Raw genomic sequence first — 20403 nt, forward strand, 5'->3', positions numbered from 1 at the left:
CTGCTGTGCCATGGATAACACAGCGGCTTCTGCCAGGAACATCAGCTCCATTCCCCACGTGCCCAGCCAGTGGGACACTCAGCAATGGCTGACCTGTTTCTCCTGCCCACAACAGATGTTTTCCTAGGGAAGAATTAACATTATAAAATTGAATCTGTCAAAATAATGTAAGGCCTCAAAGGCTTTGCCTCCAACAAGACTGGGAGCCCAATCTTGACACGTTTCTCTACTATAAAATAGATTAAAGAATTCAGCCAAACATTGTTACATATGCATCTTTCAAAAACTGCACATAATTCTGGATGCTCTGGTTCTTGATCACTGACTTCTGTAGGCTGTTCTCCAGCTCTTTCAAATGTACTTCATGATGCTTTTCATTCTAATGAAAAAATAAAAATGCATAGAAACTTAGAAACAAAATATAAATCAATTAAAATAATAATCTAAGACACAAAGCACCTAATTTTTATGGCTTTATTTAGCTGTAAAAGTTTTCAGAGGCTCCACAAAAGCAAAGGTGTTAAAAAAAGCATCAAAGGATTGAAGCTTTTATTTATGTTCAGTCAAGACCAAACTGAACATGTTTGAAGAGACTTAAAATCAAAAAAGGCCTACAATAATTTATAAAAATTGTAAATTCAGATTACTGTCATTAACTCAGGAAAGAAAAAGAAGCTATCACTACATCATTATGGGATTGTTATGCATCTAATCAAATGTAGATATGCTTACTGAACACAATTGATCTGAGGGAAATTACAGCTTCATACTTTATTTCTTTTTTGTCTTGCTATGTAAACTGGACTGAGTTGTAAACTCAATGTTATTCAAATGATTTAGTTAGACTGGACATCTATTAGGTTGATGGGAAACGTCAATGTGGAAAGTACATGGTCACGTTGAAATAATTTACTGCTCTGAAAAGTGTGTCTCAACTGTATTAGTAAGTTTTCAGTGAAAGGAACTTGTTTTTGTAAATGCTGATGTGGTAAGTGATTTCTTAAATCACAAACAACATTATTTACTCACATGGTGAAATAAGCAGAGGAGTTGTTGTTTTTCTTCTTGCCTCTTTCTCACTTCAGCTTCAAGAAGTAGCAGTTTTGTCTGAAAGGCTTGTTCTTTGTATGACATTTTTTCCCATTCTTCAGCTACCTATAAAAGTAATGAGAGAAAAAGGATATAAATGTTATATATATATATACACACAATATATATTTATAAATTATGTATGTATTACATATGTATTACTCTTAAAGACCAAATCAAATTATTTTCTTATCTTTTCACATTAATAGCTCTATTTCCTATTCCTTAATCTAATACTTAATTTATTTCCCATGCCCAGGACTTAAACAAACCTGAGAAATATTTTGGCTAAATTTGAAAGTTGTTTCAATTTGGGAAAAAATGTAATTCAGTGGTAGTGGAACACTTTATAGCTTATTTTCAAGTTAAGCCAAAATTTTAGTTTTTTCAAAACCAAAGAAATATCCTCAGACAGTAGTGAAAAAAAAATCAGATGGTTATTTCTAAGTTTTAATCTGAAATTATAATTTCATACATTTTTCTGATTAATATAATTTACTACAATCTAAACTCCTACATTTCCTCTTGAATTTGATTTACTGTTTGCATAACTTCTACAAATGATTTTACAGATAAAATTCTGCTTAATATAGAAAGAATGCAAACTCTTCCTCTAAAAAAAGAAGGATTTCAACATCAACATTCTTGTGGGCTTTTATAACAAAGAAAATAAAAGGTAAGATTAGGCTTTTGTACAGAAACTTTTTGCCAAATGTGTAGGATTTAATATATGGTGGTTACAGAATTTTGATTTGTCAATTAAAATAAAAAGATAACAAAACATTGGTCAATTTAAACTTGGTATTTATTTTCACAGTATCCAAACTTGACAAAGAAATGGAGTTGTCCCATCCTTATTTAAAACATGCAGAAATTCACAGTAACTTTTTCATGGTTCTCCCTACATGCAAAATAGTCTTGTCCCATAATTTTTTCTCAAGCTCATTTTAATTGCTATTTTTAAATAGAAAGTAGCAAAAAATATTGAGAGATTTACTAAATCATTAATACCATTTTTCTCCCTTCTTCCAAAGCAGATTCAAGTAGTCTGGTCAATGCATTATATTCTGCAATTTTCTCTTCAAGCTGCAATTTACTGCTCTTAAGACTCTCATCTTCTTTGCTGAGCTGGTAAGCAAGTTCTTCATTCTGATATTCCATCAATCCTAATTGCCTTTATGCAAAACAGATCAGTGCATTTTAATTCTCTATAGCAGATAAGTGCAGGAATGAATTTTAATCAGAATCTTCAAGTTACCTTTGAAGATCTCCATATTTCTTCTGAATGTTACATATCTCTTCTTCTAAGCAAAGATTGCCCATAGAAGTTACACTATGGTTATCCTGTGAAAATGACAATTTTTTTCTAGTTGAAGAGACCTGTATGCAGGATCTTACTGGAGTAAAGTAAGTCTGTCTATTAAAATCCATCAAAAAATTTAAATGTAATTTCAGATAAATGCTATGTTCATTCAGACAAATGTTATATTATAATCGATAAATGTTATCTTGTATTATTGTACCTTGTATAATTATCTTAAATTAGTAAAATGCAGCTAAAGTTGGAGACTAAATTTTGTGTGAACATTTTAAGGCTGAAAACCTGCTATGTAACAAAGTCCAAAAAAACTCCATGTGCTGCTCATGCAGCCTTGTGTATTAGGACCAGAAAAAAAGGCTCCCTCACACTACAGTCACAGGGAGCATAAAAATAACACTGCATATACACATGGTTATCACAGAGAACAGTGCAGCACTGGCAAAGAATTTCACAATGAAGAGAACGTCAAAAAATACAAGTTCATGCAAAGAGATACATCAGCAGCAGAAGCTGAAGGAAGCAAGAAGACAGCCCAGCATCCAGAGTGCTAAACTTTGACATGCTTTCTTTCAAATCTCAGTAGCAATGAGATTATTGCTCCTTCTTTCACCCATCAACAGCATGTTAGCAATAAACAGGCACATCAACACCCTGTGGGTGCCATCACTTAAAGGGGTGACCACCACCATTCTTTGGACCACCTCAAGCAGTCCCATCCAGCAATTTGAGCTCCTCTGCCTGATTGTGTTTATCAGAATTACAGGCTGTTCAGGTAGCAGCAGACTGGTAGTAGCAGAATCAGTCCAGCTGAACCCAGGAGAGGTTTTCTGCTGAGGGAGCAATTGCTCCAAAATGAATTTTCCTAAATTCTGGTCATAGAGTCAAGGGTAAAGCACATCAATCACCAAGACTTAATGCTGAAATTTAGCTACTGTTCCACCACTGATTATATTCCCAATTATTTTGCTATACTTAAGAGGTTCTTCTGCACTTTTTCAAGTAAACACGTAGTTAGATTAAAATTACATATATCATTTTATACGATGTATAAATTTTGCACCTCAAAATTAATTATTGTTTAAATACTCAATTTAAAAGTTTATTAACATTCCTGGAAGAATCAAAAATCAAGAGCAATGTTTTATATAAAAGTCTATAGGACCACAGAGACTCACAGTACTTCAGCTGTAGTTTTCCTACTGACATAACAGGATGATTCAGCCCCTTTCTCACCCTACTAACTTAAAAATCTTTGTCATTAATGCTCTTCTAACTTAAAAGCACATTAAAATAAAGAGAAAAAACAATAACAAAAAAACCTCAAACCTACCCTGCCATAGAAATTGATGTCAGAGAAAAAAAAAGTCCAGGAAAATTCATTTTCGGGCTTTAGAGAAAATACAATCATTAGTGTTAAATACAGCTAAAAATTGCAATTATCCTATTAAAGCATACTTTAAAAGTACTTACTCAACTAAAACATTTTAAAATGTTATACATCATCAAGAATATAATTTATCTGATAAAATATTGTATGGTTTATAAATTTGCCATTAAAAACAAAACTAATGTAGAATTAAATTGTTCTACTAGATACAAAAAATATCTAGACTTACATTTATTTCCAGGGAAGAATTCTGCCACACATTTCAGGACATAAATATTCAAAAAGATCAAAAATATACTCATTCTAAAAGTTACAAGTCTTACCACATAACGAATTCACATAAATACAGTTGGCAACAGTTTTATTTGCATTATCTGATTTCCACAGAAATTGATTTATGATTTATGAAGATTTCCACAGAAATTTTGATTTATGAAGAAAATAACAAAGGAAACCTCACCGCTGTCACACATACCAATAGCAAAATGCCCCAGTGACATTTTACCACATAATTTTCTCATTTATCTTTAGAAATCAACTTGTTCCAATCACCTGAAGCTCCAGCTCCCTGAGGGTTTTGCATTTCTGTGCACAGGTCCTTTCCCAGGACAGAAGTTTTTGCTGGTTTTCCTCAGCTGCTTTCAGCAAGTAACAAACATGTTCGAACTCCTTTAACTCAGCCTCCATTTTGTGCCTCACCTGCATAGTAGCATCACAGGAGAAAAATGTAAATGTAAAACCATAAATTAATTGTAATACTTAATGGATTTTCATGTAGGTAATAAAGCTAAAATTCTATACAAGTTACATGTCACCTATTTTATAAAATACTGACAAAGATACAAGTTCTTTTCTGATACTTAAGAACATGCTGTCTTCCAGTGCTCAGCTCCATCTGCTGAAAAATTTATAACTCATCTCTGTATGGAGTCTCAATCTTGACTGTTAGTTAAAAAGAAAAGAACTTACAATAGGTTTGCTTCCATGTACAACTTTCACAACTGTTCTGTCAAAAAGACAGTTTCAAAATCATCAACAATAAAATCACACTTTTGAAAGTGATAAAGGAATTCTGGAATTCTAAATTAGTAGCCAAACTACTTAGTAATTGCACTAGAAATCATTGCTCAATTGTTTGCAATTGTGTAGTATCCAAAAAGCACCAGCTTTAGATAGCAGTCAGTAAAACTCAAAAATTTAAAACCAAGAGACAGTATCTTGTGACTTCTAAAAAGATCACAAAAATGTAGAAAAGATCTGTGTACTACAGAATTATTTGGAAACATTCTTTACTACTGCAAAACTTACCTTATCTGCTTCTAAGCATTTGTTTTCTGTTAGTTTTTTGTTTTCATTTAAGACTGTTTCATATCTGGATTTCAATTCTTCCACAGCAATTTGTCTTTTTTGTACCTAGGACAACATACATTTTTCACATACATTTGCACGCTCCTTCACTTAAATACAGAAAAGGCAGAATCATTAGTATGAAGCATAAAGGAAAACCTCTGACTTGTAAATAGTATCTCAAAATTTGTCATTATTTGAAGCTATTTATTTTCATTATTGTACTTGTCACAGCACGTACAAAAGGGTTACCGGGTAAAGAGGACTGTCGTATCAGCAGTGTGTTATCAACAATGGGGAATGAGCTACAGCTGTGCTGTAGAAGCAGCCAGTGTGACTCACACCTCTGTCCCCACATAACAACTGTCAGTGACACTTCCCATCTGGAGTCACTACACCCAGAGCTAGAGAATTGCACTCCACTCATTGCTTAAGGCTGTCTGTTACCTGGAACTGCATCTACTAGCTTGAAGCTGGCAGCAACTTTAATTATGATGATGCATTCCAAAGACAAGGCTCCCTGGCTCTACTCTAGATTTTGTATCATGTCTTTCTTTTCTCTTGTCAGTGATTAAAAAAATCAGTACGTGTAGAATGTCAGTGAAATTGTGTCTATACTATAGCATAAATAGATGCATATTTGAATCAATGTTCTAAAACTTCTGTGTGAATAAAGCCAAATGCAAAAAAAAGAATTGATAAAAAGCCCATTATAAGTTTGATTTATTTGTTTCACTGGTATTTCTGTGTGGATTTACCCACTGAAATAAAACAACTCATATAACCCTATACTCATAACCCTAATATATATTTCTTGAATGAACTTGGATTTCTTGAGCTTGCTTGAATACTGATATCCTCTTAGGAACATGAAGATAAAGTATGGCCAAGTAGAGGTAAAATATCATCACTGAAGATATCAGACTCAAACTTTTCAAATATCTAGTTTACTGGGTCACTAAGCCGCATTTTAGCAAGCAAATCTTGTCAAAGCAATCTTGTCTTGTTGGCTTCAATGAGCTTCAGGTGGGCTTCACACAATTCAGTACAGACAATGTGCACTTGTAACGGTGTGGAGACTATTCTTCCATATGGTCTGTAATAGCAATTTCTTTTTTCATACTCAATATTAGAAAAATATTACAATCCCCATGACAACAAAATGGATTTATTACAAACAAAACCTTTATAATTTCCTCAAAATGGCTTACAAATTTAAAAAAACATACTTGAAGATTTCAAACATGGTAAGTCACCTCATTTTTACGCTGTTCTACAAGGTTTTCCTGCAGCTTTGCTTTTTCTTGCAGATGAAGCAACTCATATTCAACAGACACTATACTTTTCTCCAATGTGGCAAGGGAAGCCTTGATCAAAAATAGAAAATATAAAAATGTTAAGAGTGTTACTAAAATAACGCATTCAACAATATGATATTACAAGTGACTTGCTGGCACTAGGAAGAGTGACGTAAGTATTTTTCCTGTCAAACAAAAATGGTAGTCTATAGTTCATTTGTCACCTCATCAGAACACTTCTATTGGATGATAAAACCTCAAAACTCTTTCAAAATTGAAATTAATAATTAAACTCTGTTCTTTCATTTGAAAGAAAGTTTAACAAACATAAAAGAACAATTTCTGCTTAAGAAATGGTGCAGTTATTGACAATAAAATAAACAGCATCCTGATTAAGCAGATATATCATCAGACTACCCTGTTCCTAGCTTTGCCATAAATTTCCTGGAAAATTTTCAGTATCTCATTTGTCCTTACTATTATAAATGGATGGCAACCCTTATTCTGTAGGTCTGAGGTTTCTAGACAGAAGGTCCTAAGAGAATTAACATGGTTGCTTCATTAATGTGTGAGAAATGTAGAGCCATTCAACAAAAATGATTTATAATCTCACCTTTAATTTTTTGTTTTCAAGGTAAATCTTTTCATTTTCAGAGTTCACAGAATTTAGCTTTTCAAGAATTTCCTCTTCTGAGTTTCTTCTCCATTTCTCCCTTCTTTCCACGTCTTCCATCAGGCCTCTGATCTGACTTGTAAGACAGGCAAGTTCTCTATAATACACAATGCTTCCAAAATCTCACTATGAAAATTAAATTGAACCATAACACATTGTCTTTCATAGTGTATATATATATATATATATATATATATATATATATATATATATATATGGGGGAATGCATTTAAGCCTCCAAAGAAAGGATTATCTACTTATATTCTGAAATAAACTCTCTGAAAGAGGAGAGTTTCTACTCCAAGGAAGGTGTCTTAGCTCAATTATAGAACACCAAATGATACTTCCAAGAGAACTATGCATATGCACACTGTACAGAATATAATTATATTGAATTTATAGGGTATATCATATAATGTCCTACTAAGAACACTGCTTTGCTACTTTAGGAATGTTACTTTCTATTATTAAAAGCAGCAAATAATGCTAGGCCTCATTTTTTGCTTTTTTTTGGGTTAACATAGTTCACAAAATTTGTTTTGCTGTTTAGTCAGCCACACACTGCTTAGTAGAACAAGTCTTGTTAGAATGGCACATTTCAAGCAGAGTTGTATTTTCAGCTGAAATGAAAACAGCAAAAAACAGCTGGAAGCAGAATTAGTATTTGTTCTTTCTTAGATGCCTTCCTATATACACTGGACCACCAGTGGGCTAGACAGATTTCTGGACTCATGTCATCTACCTGCCTTGTGGTTAAATTTTAAAATCTGCTGCAAGTATTTTCAGAAATGCCAGATTTTCTGGGACAAAACCAAAATATTCAAGCATTTTAATGTGAGCTGTTAAATATTTGACCATGAATCAAGTTCTCTGTGAAATAAATATTGTCTTGGACCTAGAATAAAGGCATCTAACAGTTTCTTTTGCTGGTTTAAATTATAGTCCATATTTCTACCAACAGAAATGGCAAAAGGATATTTGTCATTGTCTGCCCACAAAGTAGCATACCCTTCATGTACATTAAGATTTGACTGTGTAGTTTGAATAAGGTTAGATAATTTTGTTCTGCTTTTCCTTACAGGAGTGAACTGTTCAAATGGCATCTGAGAGGAATCCTTCTCTATCCTCTACTGAGATGAGACATTAGCGGAACTGAAATGATTTGGCCATCACTAGTCTGAAGTAGGGCCTACAAGACAAGGAACCTTTTTCTATTCTGTAAACACAAGGGTTAACAGTCAAGCTGTTGAATCAGTTATTAAATAAGTGGTTATGTGGAGGCTGCATAGGAGCTGCCAGCAAGTTCAGGCTGATCAGAAGTATGCAGGAAAAAGAATATGCTCCTTACTGATAAAGAGGAATAATGCTTCAAAAGAAGTGAAATGCAATAGAGAAGAGGCTAAAAATCTGAAATTTGTTCTCATTTCCAACTTCCAAATTCTGCTCAGAATTTTAAAATATTAATAAACCCATTTACACTGTCAACAATGAGTATTGCACTACTAAATAACAACACCCTGTGACCACGGAAATAAATAAACAAAAAAGACCAACAGTCCAACTTACTTCTCAAGATCTTCTATATGAACTTCTAACATTGTCTTTTCTTCAACTATTCCATCATGCTGGTTTTTCCAGACATCAGAAGCTGACAGTATCTCATGCAGTTTGACTTCCTAGAGAACGCAGAAATTATAAATTACATAATGAAAGAATGCCACTGAAGAATGCTATTTAATTCTTCAAATTTTATATAACAGAAATATTTAATATAAAATGGTTTTATTGGATCTCCCTTGTACAAATCAATATAAATTTTCTCTCATATCAAAATAAAATCAACAAAATTACCCACATTTTAAAAACATCAAAATCTAAGTACAGACTTACTTTCAAGGCAGAGACATAGTTAAACAATGGTACTGTATTTCAACTGTAGAATACAACATTTCAAAATTTAAGATGACAATCTTTTCTTACAAAAAAATTGTCCTTAATACATCTCTACTACATATAAATGATATCAATTAATAAATGAATAAAATTGTGGCAAAATATTTTAAGAAAGAAAAATGCTAGCTAGGTAAGAAATGAAACATTAGGTGAAATCCCTTAAATTAATATGGATAATTAACCAATACAGGCTGTCTTGAAAGTACACCAGGATTTCAATGAGGAAGGAAACAAGTGTGACTAGAAAACATCAGAAGTTCAGGAGGTAGTTGCTGTCCCTCTGTACTGCTAATTTTAGTTAAAGATTCACTACTGTCTTCTCACAAAGATCCAAGAATACAAAACCCATTATCAATCATCTCCTGGTACACTAAGTGGAAAAATATATCTTTAATACTGACACATCCAAAATTATTACAACACATCTAAGAGTATGAAAACATATTCTTCTTAGGAAATCCAAAGAGGGCAATAAGCACAGTTCTGATGCAGCTGGCCTTTTTGAACAATTACAAACTACTGATAGGCAAAGTAAGATTCCAAGGAACAACTTGGATTAAGGAAGTTTTATGCTTGGATTTTGAAAAAGTTCAGAGGAAGCAGAAACTAGAAACTTAGAAACTAAAAGCTAAGTAACCACATGAGACATCACATATTAATAAATAAAGAAACAAGAACTTCAAACTTCAGTCATGGATTCTCAGTTAGTACACTGTATTTCTGAGTTAGTCAGTGCTTATACATAGAGAACAAACAGGAAGACCAGGAGAGGTTTAACCAAAAGCTGATGACACTCCTCTTACTTCCTACAGCTTAAAATGTTCAAACTCTTGACTTAAGACAACCACTAAATTTTAACCACTAAACAAAAGCAGTTAATAATAATAGCTTTCAGGACACCTATAGTAACAGTTTCCTTAACAAATGAGCAAGAAAACAAAAGGCATACAAGCACAGCATAATGAAACAAATTTTTTCTATTTTCCACAGGTGAAAGACTCGCAGTTGTTCAATTTCAAACGAACACAACATTGCTCACAGCATAGTTACTCACATGTTCTTTTATTTTCGAGGTTACATCTTTCACAGCTTCTTCTAAGCGTTGAGCTCTTTGTTTCTGGGATCTTAGTGCTTTTTCCAGAGCTATCTTCTTTTGCTCACTTGTTTCCTTTAAGGCTAACTTCTGGCACTTGTATTCACCAATTTGATGTTTCCACTCGGCTATTTTATTTTGTAGAGTCTGCAGCATAATTAAAATCAACTATTCAAATTCCAAGCCTTACAGATAATTTTGTGCTATAAACTAATTAGGAAGAGCTGTTACATTTATAACATCTGTTTCCATATAATCTTGGTATCTCAAATCTTGTGCTTGATACAAGGAGCTAGCTAAGTACAACAGTCAACAAGAAAAACAGAGAGAGAAAGTCATCACAAAGACGAAAAGACGAGGCTGAGAAGGGGCAGGAGCAGGCAGGAGTAAGGGAAAGACAGCAACCTAACCATGTCTGTGTGCTCTTGCAAATTAATGCAGAATTTCCATGTACATGGCGTGGTATCAGCACTACATGATGATATTCATTAAGAGCAATACCAGACTGTTTCAAGGAGAATCTCAGATCCATTCATCAAAAATGACCAAGCCACCAATAGACAATTGGTTTCATAATGACAAGTGTAAATCCTGTCCATATCTCTTACTATTCTTCCACCAAAATCCAGCAATTTAGGTAAGTGCCAACTTTCTCAGTTCAGTGATAAATACCCGAGTTGTAGGAATGATTAATGCATTTCTTTCCTTCCTTTTAGCCTAGGTCTGACACTGCATTATGTACTACTAGTTAGCTACTGAATCTGTGAATGTGCCAGCCTTATTCAAGATACTCATTGACAGTTGCTATAAAATATGCATATTATGCATAAGGGGATACCCCTCAGTAGAGGTCCTGCTAATGGACCCAAAACTTTTACAGAATCAAAGCAAAATATATGTGGTTTGCCAAATGAAAGATAGTCTCAGGTACTGGGATTCGCTGAAAAGCAGAAGTACTACTTCAAAAAAAGGAAATTACAAATAAGACCCAAATATATAAAAAGTGGTTTTCCTATGTAAATGCTTACAGGGCACCTAATAAAGAAGTGACTTGAGGTGGTGGATAAACACAGCAAACAAAATTTCAGTCTATGTATGGATTTCTTTAACTGTCAGTGTAACAGCTGCTATCCCCTATTATAACCACAGGAGGTCAGAATCACACTAAGTGCTTTGGGCATTAGCCAGTGGCTGAGGTAAATAAGAATTGAGAATTTATTTCATAGGGGCAATGCTAAGCTTTTGCAAGCTTTTGTCTAGTTATTAACAAAATCATCTCCAGGATTTAAGCTAGCAAATTACTTCAGCAATTTCTGAAAGTGAACAAAACTTTTAAATAGAGATTGAATGGCAATACAGCTGCATATCAAGTTATTTCATCTAATGAAAATGTTGTTGGAATTCTATAATTGTACTAGGTAGAACAAGAAAGCAAATTTTTTTTAGAAGAAAACATGAGACATTTATGCAGACATAGAATGTGATTTGAAATTGCCTTGATACAGGTTGGGTAACGATCTCAAATGATTCAATTAGCAGGGTATGTACGCTAGTAAAAGAGTTTGGAAATTAGAAATACATTGTTTTTAGCCAATGTTTTCTCATTCATGCCTATGCTCTTGAAAAGTTTCCTATACTGTATTCTGAGGACACATACAGATCCAGCCTTTCACACATGAACTCCTCCTTGCCTTTTTCTAAAGCCAGTAACTGTTTCAAACACTCAAATTTAACTTGTGCTTTTTAGAACAGAAAATGGAAATAATTTAACCTACTTTAAACAAAGTGAGATTAGGCATTAGTCATCAGTGTTTTACTTTCAGTCAGTATTAAGAGACTTATCGATTCTTCACAGACAATAAGAAGAAACAGGGTGTGGCTGTCACTGTTCTCTTAGAACAGGAAGTCACCATAGGGATTTGCTTATCTCTTGACCACATGGAAACTTTCTTCTAGATAGTGCAGTTAAGTAAGTGCAAAGACATCTATGCATGTTTCACTTTGCTCCACCAGAAGTGTACAAGTATGCATAAGTTGAGAAAAGAAAAAAACCAGCAAACAACCTTGCAATTCAAATAGTGTGGTCAGGGAGATCTTGCAAAATATAAATGCTTATGATTTTAACTGTTGGGGATTTTTCTTCTACCAATAATTTGATTTCAAAACAAGTCACAGCTAGGTTTTGTTTTTGGGTTTTTTTTCCAATAAACTGAAACACAAGCAAAAATATTTTGACCTGCATTTTCACTTTTAATTCATAATTCTCTGCTTCTTTTCTTTCAATCTGACGCTGCAGGTGAGCTTGTACTTCCTTTACTGATTTTGACAGGTGGTCCCGTTTCTGTATCTTGATCTAGGAAAGATAAACACACATTTATTGTACAATGCTGTATGATGCTCTCTGTATTTTTTCTATTATGCTGTAGTTTCTAACTGATATTTGAATGTCCTCAAAACCTGGAAAAGATAAAACATGCTCTACAAGTATATTCACATGCAGTAACTTTTTACTAACTGTATTAATGTTAAACAGAAATCACTAGCTTGAAGCAATTTACGTATTATTTTACGTATATTTATATTTATATATATTTAATTTATTTATATTTATATTTAATCTGAGTTTAAGTAGCAGGAATAAGGCCTGGAAGCATGAACACAAACATCCAGACTAAGGAAGGGCACCCAGCTAGCAGGATGACTAACACTAAGGCACACTGATCAGCTGTGCTCTGACTAACTGGACCTGAACTGACCTTCATTAAATTCCAAAGACCCCCATCTCCTATTAGAACTATTGATACATTTAATTCAAACTCCAATTTTGGGGGATAAGTAAATCATAAAGGAAGAGGAAACATGTCATTAGCACTCAGGTCAGATGATTCTATGAAATTTCTTTCAACTTGAGTCCTTTGGCTCATTCTAAGTAAGAAGTAATAAGGTAGATAAGTATCATCAGTATAGACTGCAAGAGACTAAAAGAATGTACTAGTGGAACTGTTCATTATAGACACCAGTAAGAAAGGCAGATTCAGTCAAGTTTTGATGAAAATGCCATTTATTGAAATTAATGTAAGAAGGAACAAGAGGATAGCATAGAAAATTATTTGTCCTTTCAGATGCTAGGCACCCTAAATTGTTCAACATTAGGTAGCCTCCAGTCAGGGCATGGTATGCCACACAGAGCCCACCAACACTGAGGTCTGCTGGCATTGGGGTCTTCAGAATTTTTATAGGTTTTTCTGTTCATCATTTCTATTCTTAAACAAAAAGAAATTTCTATGAAAATGTGCTCCTTCACTTCAAGATAAAGGCAAAGACATGACAAGAGCCCCCAAAGAGTCCTCTATTATGACCAGCTGGTCAATAGAGGTTAATATCCGGCAGCCAAGTGATATGTTCATCTGGTTAAGCAAAAAAAAAAAAATCTTAAAGAAGAACCATGGCTCTTAAAACCCTGCAAGGAGTTACAAATATCCAAGTACACTGCTGTCCCCTGAAAGGTTTAACTGAGCCTATGCTGTTCCTCACTAACACTGAACCACCCTGCATGGCACGCACACAAAGTGCCCTGGAGGTATTCAATCTGTAACAACATTGCCAAACTACCAGTAAAATAACTTTCAAACTTTTACAGTACCCCCTTATACAGGAAAATTCTTCCCTTTTTGTGTTGGTTTTTGCACTGAGCCCCTTCTTTTTGATGCAAAGAATGAATGAGCTCTCACCAGACTTGTCAGCCTTTGATGATATTAGCTCTGTTGTCTGTACTAGCTTTCCTAAAAAAGCCATGGAAACCAACTCTGAACAGTATCTGTTTAGCTTACTCCATATTATTCCTTATAAATACTTTTTCCCCAGAATGTTGCAAATCAGTAAATGAGAAGTCAAAAGCCACCTTAGGATATTAGTGTTAAGAATAACTGTATCCTTAGTTGGTTTGAATACAGTTTTGATGGTTTTAAAATAATTCTCTAGGAAACACCTTTCAGGATTTTACTTTTTTCATAGGTCTTTGAAAGAATTGTTTTACTCAAAATTTATATATTTTTTAATTGGGAATCTAATATGTTGGAAGAAAATATTCATTCTAATAGAACTGGTCACTCACCTTTTCACACTGGAGCATGGATGAAAGTTCTTTAATCTGTTTCTCCCTTTCAAGTATTTTTTTCCTGAGATTCTTCATGGGAAAAAAACCAAACAAATAAATTATTTTCATGTCTGTATACAACAAAGCATCAGAAATGCACAGTGATGAATATTTCAGATGTATAACTAAGATTCCATTTTGTGATGGCAAATCACAAATACTCCCACTTTGCCACTCTTACTGGAAATTGTATGACTCTACAAGGTAGCCAATTTCAGATATTCAGCAGAGAACAGAGAGAATAAAATTTTAATTTACTTACGGTATTCTGAATTTCACTTGCACTTATCTCCTGCATCCAAGTGTCAATGTTTTTACTGTTTAACTGCAACACAAGAAGCATTAAAATTTACTTCCGATTATAACTGATTTTGTATTTTTCAATGGTTTTGAATTGGTTGCATGTAGTTTGCTACATTTTTAAAGCTGGTACATACGTCTAGAAAAGCTCACATACTGCCAAGCTACTTGGTGGTTAAAACCTAAAGATTCCATTTATTTTGTGCATGGAACTTTGTAGCTGAAGAAATGAACCAGGGTTATTCCATACATCTATTTATTTCTTTATTTTATCTAGAAGGGCTCTAAATACCATAGGTAAGTGTTATTTAAGCATGTGGTTAAAGGGTAAAAGCATTTGTAGAATTCACAATATTTCAAAGACTATTATTGAGTGCTAAAGCCTTTCAGGAGCCTCAGTTAATTAGGAGAATTCAAAGACTGTGCCAGATAGCATAAGGTGGAAGATCACAAAAATCAATTTGAGTTAACTCTTTGTAGAATTTATGTGCCCATGATATTGTCAACTAAACTATTTTAAAATATCCTACTCTGTGTGTGCATGCATAACTTCCTATTTTAAAAAAGTAGACTAGTGTGGCTTTCACACTGTAAATCCAAGACATTTTAGTTTCACTAACGAGAAGATAAACCCACAAACTCAAGTTGGAAACTTTGGTATCAAAATTTTACTAGAACTCCTTCATCTTATCCTGGCCTGCATGTAATTCCTCATAATGTTCTGTAATCTTGATCCCATGTCTATATCTGTAAAGTCAATCCAGGGACCTCAATTCTGCATCCAGGTTTCCACATTTGCATGCACAGCAAACTTATAAATATTATATTCAGTAGAAGTCCTAATCTTTCCTGATTACAGATTTGCTGTCAGCAAAAAAATAATATATAAACAGGAATGGTGTTTTGTGACCTGACACTGATTTAACAGCAAAAATATTGAGAAGGCTTCCCAGAACTGAGAAGCGACAGAAGACCTGAATTACTCACACTATCTTTCCATTCTCAGGAAACAGTCCTCCCCACAGTTTGTTCTTTATGAGCTTTTTTTTGTTGAATGATCAACAGAAAGCCTCATGCTTGTAAGACAACTATCAATGTCTATGAAAACCTGAAAATTAAGATTAACTTCAAAATAAAAAAATAAACTTTGGAGTAAACACCCATTTTGTTAGCTTCTGAAAGAGAGTTAAGAAAGTCAGTAATGGCAAATTACATTTAATTTCAAGAGCAGCCTACACTCTTCACTCCATCAGGTTTCTGTGTGAGTTCCCCGTGTGAGTTCTACATGTCTATTCCTATACAGGAATTCACTCAGGCCCACCTCCTGTTTTGACAAACTTAGTTCAACAAACTCCTTCCAAATTTTTAGGAACTTTCTTAGTGCACAGGACATAACAAAAAAAAATCTTCCCACAATGTGTCTAATAAGATTATACGAATACATGTTTCTTTCAGACTGGTGTAAGAAACGTACATTTCCATTGATTCTGTGTTTATGCCTTACATGTTTTCTTACTTGGTGTCCTAAACTGTCAGATTCTTTGCTCAGATCAGTAAAATACTTCCCATCTTGGATAGCTTTTGTAGTTCTGTGACAATCCTTTTTATCTGGCTGAATCAGTGAGCACAGTTTTCCTGTTTCTCCAGGTGGCACATGTGTTTTTCCCTGAAATAGTATTCATAATTATGTAACATTTAGTTTCATTCACAGTTAGGTCACTGATATTGCTAATTCAAGGATATCAACATAAAACAAGTCAGCTCCTCCAGAGAATCCTTTAAGAGAAAGTTTAAAGATCGAATAATAACTTAGGACTTCAACAAGGATAAAAGCCTGCCATATCACAGGATGTACCCTCAAACAGTTTGCTCACAGAACACAGCTAACCCACAAGGCAAAGGCAGACTACCTCCAGTGAAGGTGAAGGCCGACTTGCTCAGATTCCAATGTTGCTATTCTTCACAGCAGACTTCTTCCAGTTTGGAGGCAGCAATGGCTTTCCTCTTTTCCCAAACTGGAAAAGCTCCTCACCAGACCTGGCTGCTCAAGAAAATGATGTTGCCCATGCCATGGAAAGTGCAGAGCCATATCAGACCTAAAACCTAAATGAATCCCATTTCCCCCCACCTCCTTATCAGGCACCAGCAACCTGTCATCAACCCATTCTCCAAACACCTCTCTCCGGCCTCCACCCTAGCAATCCAGAATGATTGATGCCTTCACCAAACACAAAGTTATCATTTACTCCACTCAATACTCCACTGACTACTCATTATTTTTTCAGAAGTGGATTGTGTTGCCTTCTCCACCCACCAAGACCCATTTCTCCTGTACTCAGACTGTGCCAGGTGCATCTCCATCAAAAGGGCTTGTCAGACTAAGAGTTCCAGTTCTTATAGCCATATCACCCTTCATATAATTGAGAAAATTAGTAACAAATTCATGAAGTTCCCATCTTAAATAATCACTTCCTCACAGAATCAGAATGAAGACTGCTCTCTTTCCAATTGTTGTCTTAAGACAAGTACAATCAAACAACTAAGGTTTTTTATTTTATATTTGTGTATGTGTGTGTGTTTTTGTATTACATGATTAGATTTCCTGGCAGATCTCAGCTTTGTAACACAGTGCAACTCTCTGTAGCTTTTTCCTGGATATACAACCAAAATCAAGTTCTTGAATTTAATTACTTCCAGTGAAAACAGCACCTTGGAAGATTAAACATCATGCTTCATTTATCATGGCCAATTGATGTAAGCAGAAAAGAACAAAGAATTTGGCCATAGTTTCAGTATACTGTTGCCATGTCCAGCACTGTCACTTAGCCATTTTTTGAAATATCACCTACTTCACATCTATAACTAGAAAGTATATTTTTAACCTTGTTAAGAAAACAAATACAATTTAAAAAGTCAAGCCTAAGACGAACAGAATGAACTTGCCTCAACAGTGTGAAGAATAAACTTTTCCTGAAGATCCAAGGAAGGAGCAGTACAGTCATGCACAGGTAAAGACAAGGGAGCTTGTGATGATGATGACATTTTGATTTAACACTGTATAACAAGACAATATATGTTAACATATATTGGAGTTCCATGAATCAGTAACTGAAACATTACTGGCATGCCAGGTTGTTCCCACTACAGTGGGGCTGCTGGACTGGACCAAGCAGACCCCAGTCACAGCAGAGATGTAACACTGCTAATGCATCTGAAATCTTCCACGAGAATTCACAATTTGCAATTGCTCAGCACTGAATTCACAAACAAGGTGCGCAGAAAGCAAATCCTTCCGCAGCAGAAAACTGAATACACTCGAAGGACAAAGTAAAGCTCACAACTGCTATTTCCCACTTCCACGCTTCCCAGCACAGAGGGGAGGCTCAGGGGCACAGGTCCTCGTCCCGGGCCCACTCGGGCTCTCACCTCACCGAAGGCCCCCGCGCCCGCTGCCGGCAGCTCCCGCCCCTGGGTGTGCGGCGAGCCGCTCCCCCAGCGCCGGTCCTACGGGGCAGTGTCCCCTCAGCACGGCTCCTGCGAGACAGTGTCCCCTCAGCACCCGTCCTGTGGGGCACTGTCCCCTCAACACCGCTCCAGTGGGGCAGCGCCTCTCAGCGCTCCTCCCGCGGGTCCCCACCTGCGCCCGCCGCTCCTCGCCGCCGGAGCCGTTGCCGGAGCAACGCGCCGGTGCCATTGCCGTTGCCGGTGCCGTTGCCATTGCCGGTGCCAGCCCCTCTCGCGGCGGGGGGAGGCTGCGATGCCCTGCCCGGGCCGGCCCTGCCCGGCGCTCCCCGCGGGCCCCAGTGCCCCCGGCCGGGGCCGGTGCGGGCCGCAGATCCCCGCGGGCCCGGGGGGCGGCATCGCCCCTTCCCCGGGAGAAGGAGGGGCGCGCGGGGGGGATGCAAAGGGGCCTCGAGAAGCGGCTGTGGCCCTTACTCGGCCGGGACGTGCCCGGCGCTCACTGTCAAGAAACCTGGAGAGCTCTGGGGAGCTTTAGTCTTCCAGATGATTACTTTCTGGGTGTTTCCATTAATTTTTAATTATTTTTTTCTGAGGTTAAACACAAAGTATTCATGTAACCCGTCTGCATGTGCCGCTGTTTTGGCAATACATTGCAAACACTGTAGAGTGTAACATTCGGATGAGGTGGCAATTCATAAAATATCTGAGACACTGCAACAGATGTGTGGAAAGATCATTTGCAAATCCTAAATTGTGCAAAACTGAGTGATCATGTGATACAAACATGATTATTTGTACAAGTGCAAAGGTAGATATGTACATAGACATATATGCTCATACATAATTATAATTTGTAATATTCTAGGTAATAGCAGTGTAACTTTTTAATATTCTAGGTAACTTTTTAATATTCAGGTAACTTTTTAATATTCTAGGTAATAGCAGTGTCAGCAATTTACATTAAAAATAAGCTTGACAGAAATAATCAAAATAAAAATCAAACAGATCCTTTGGGATCTTTTGTAAACATGCTAGTGTGTTTTTTCTTCTATTGCTGGCAATGGAATTTCAAAGAGCAGCTACTCACTTCATATACTCTTTGGAGTATCCTATCCACATGTGCCTGGTAATAAAAATTAAATGCTAAATTTCAACCTTTTAAATTCAAGTAGACATGAAATCACTTCATTATCCATTCTGGAGTGTGTGCCTGATTGTACTTGAATTCCAAAGGAGATTTTGTCTTTGCATGTGCAGAAGGCCTAAGGCTTTGTTCTCTACAGGACCCACAGCCTGGAACTGAGAATTCACCATCTCTGACAGACCTTTGCTTCAGCACCACTGTTATGAGCTGTGGCTTTGGTACCCCATAGTCACCTCAGACAAAATTCTTAATTTTAGCTGCCCAGAACTTGCTATAAGATTGGCTTATTTTAAAAAGGAAACAATAAGTTTTTGGAATTGTCTAAAAATCTGGTCAGAGTTTATAAAATACAAAAAGCGCTATCCAGCAGTGAGGGCTAATTAGCATGATAATTAGCATTGCACTCTGTACCTCCTAAACAAAGAATGAATTACAAGTTTCAGTCTTCAAAACCACATTTTAATGACAGTGGCACAATCCACAGAGCGGAAAATAATTAAAGGAAATAGGACACACAGCTCCACAATGACATAATTACAGGCCTTATTAAAAGAGATGTGCTTGAGAGAAGCTTCTTTAGATACCACAGGAACACTGCTGAGTGTTTGTCACAGCTCATGACTTCATCTGCTCTAAAGGTATAATAGAACCTTTCATTTCCATGTCAGAAATTCATTACTCCAGTATGTTCCTTTGTTCATTGGATAATTTTGGCAATAGTCTGCAATTGCAAAAGCTGTAGATTTGCTGTGACCCTGTTAATAAACTGTTCCTTCCCCATCCTTGTATGCACTGCTTGGTGCAGTACTGACCAGATTTGCTTTCTCCAGCAATCCTTAGACACTTGCTGCCTCACACAGAAGGGGACATCAGGAAGAGTACCGTGTGTTCAGATCTAAAATTTCACTTTCTCAAGCAATAATCAGTGTTGCTACTTCAGTTCATATCAAAGCCAGAATAGTTGTTATTTTACAGTAGAAAGACTCCTTTGGAGAAAAAAAGCCAGAGATGAAGCATTATTTGCTAGTACTAGTTGCCTCTAATTGCTTTTAGGTCAGTGAATGCCCTTTCAGTCAGAAATATCTCCTTCTGTTTGTTTCTGATAAATCTTCTCATTCCATAAAGGAGTTCTGCTGCATACAAATTCTTTGATAGGAACTACATCCCATAATCAGAATAA

The 20403-nt window shown here is 35.9% G+C and overlaps 1 protein-coding gene across 1 annotated transcript; it reads right to left on the minus strand.

Moving 5' to 3' along the window:
• Positions 1–250: 250 nt before the first annotated feature.
• Positions 251–17659, minus strand: ODF2L (outer dense fiber of sperm tails 2 like; the record flags this gene model as incomplete). Its single annotated transcript, XM_084211298.1, has 14 exons — positions 251–379; positions 1030–1155; positions 2101–2263; positions 2348–2469; positions 5106–5210; positions 6401–6511; positions 7056–7191; positions 8682–8791; positions 10123–10308; positions 12398–12514; positions 14276–14347; positions 14580–14642; positions 16134–16283; positions 17561–17659. The coding sequence occupies 14 exons, from the start codon at positions 17657–17659 to the stop codon at positions 251–253; spliced, it is 1689 nt and encodes a 562-aa protein (XP_084067424.1).
• Positions 17660–20403: the final 2744 nt, after the last annotated feature.

This window comes from Fringilla coelebs (genome assembly GCF_963513975.1).
Source record: "Fringilla coelebs genome assembly, chromosome: 9".
Lineage (NCBI taxonomy): Eukaryota > Metazoa > Chordata > Aves > Passeriformes > Fringillidae > Fringilla > Fringilla coelebs.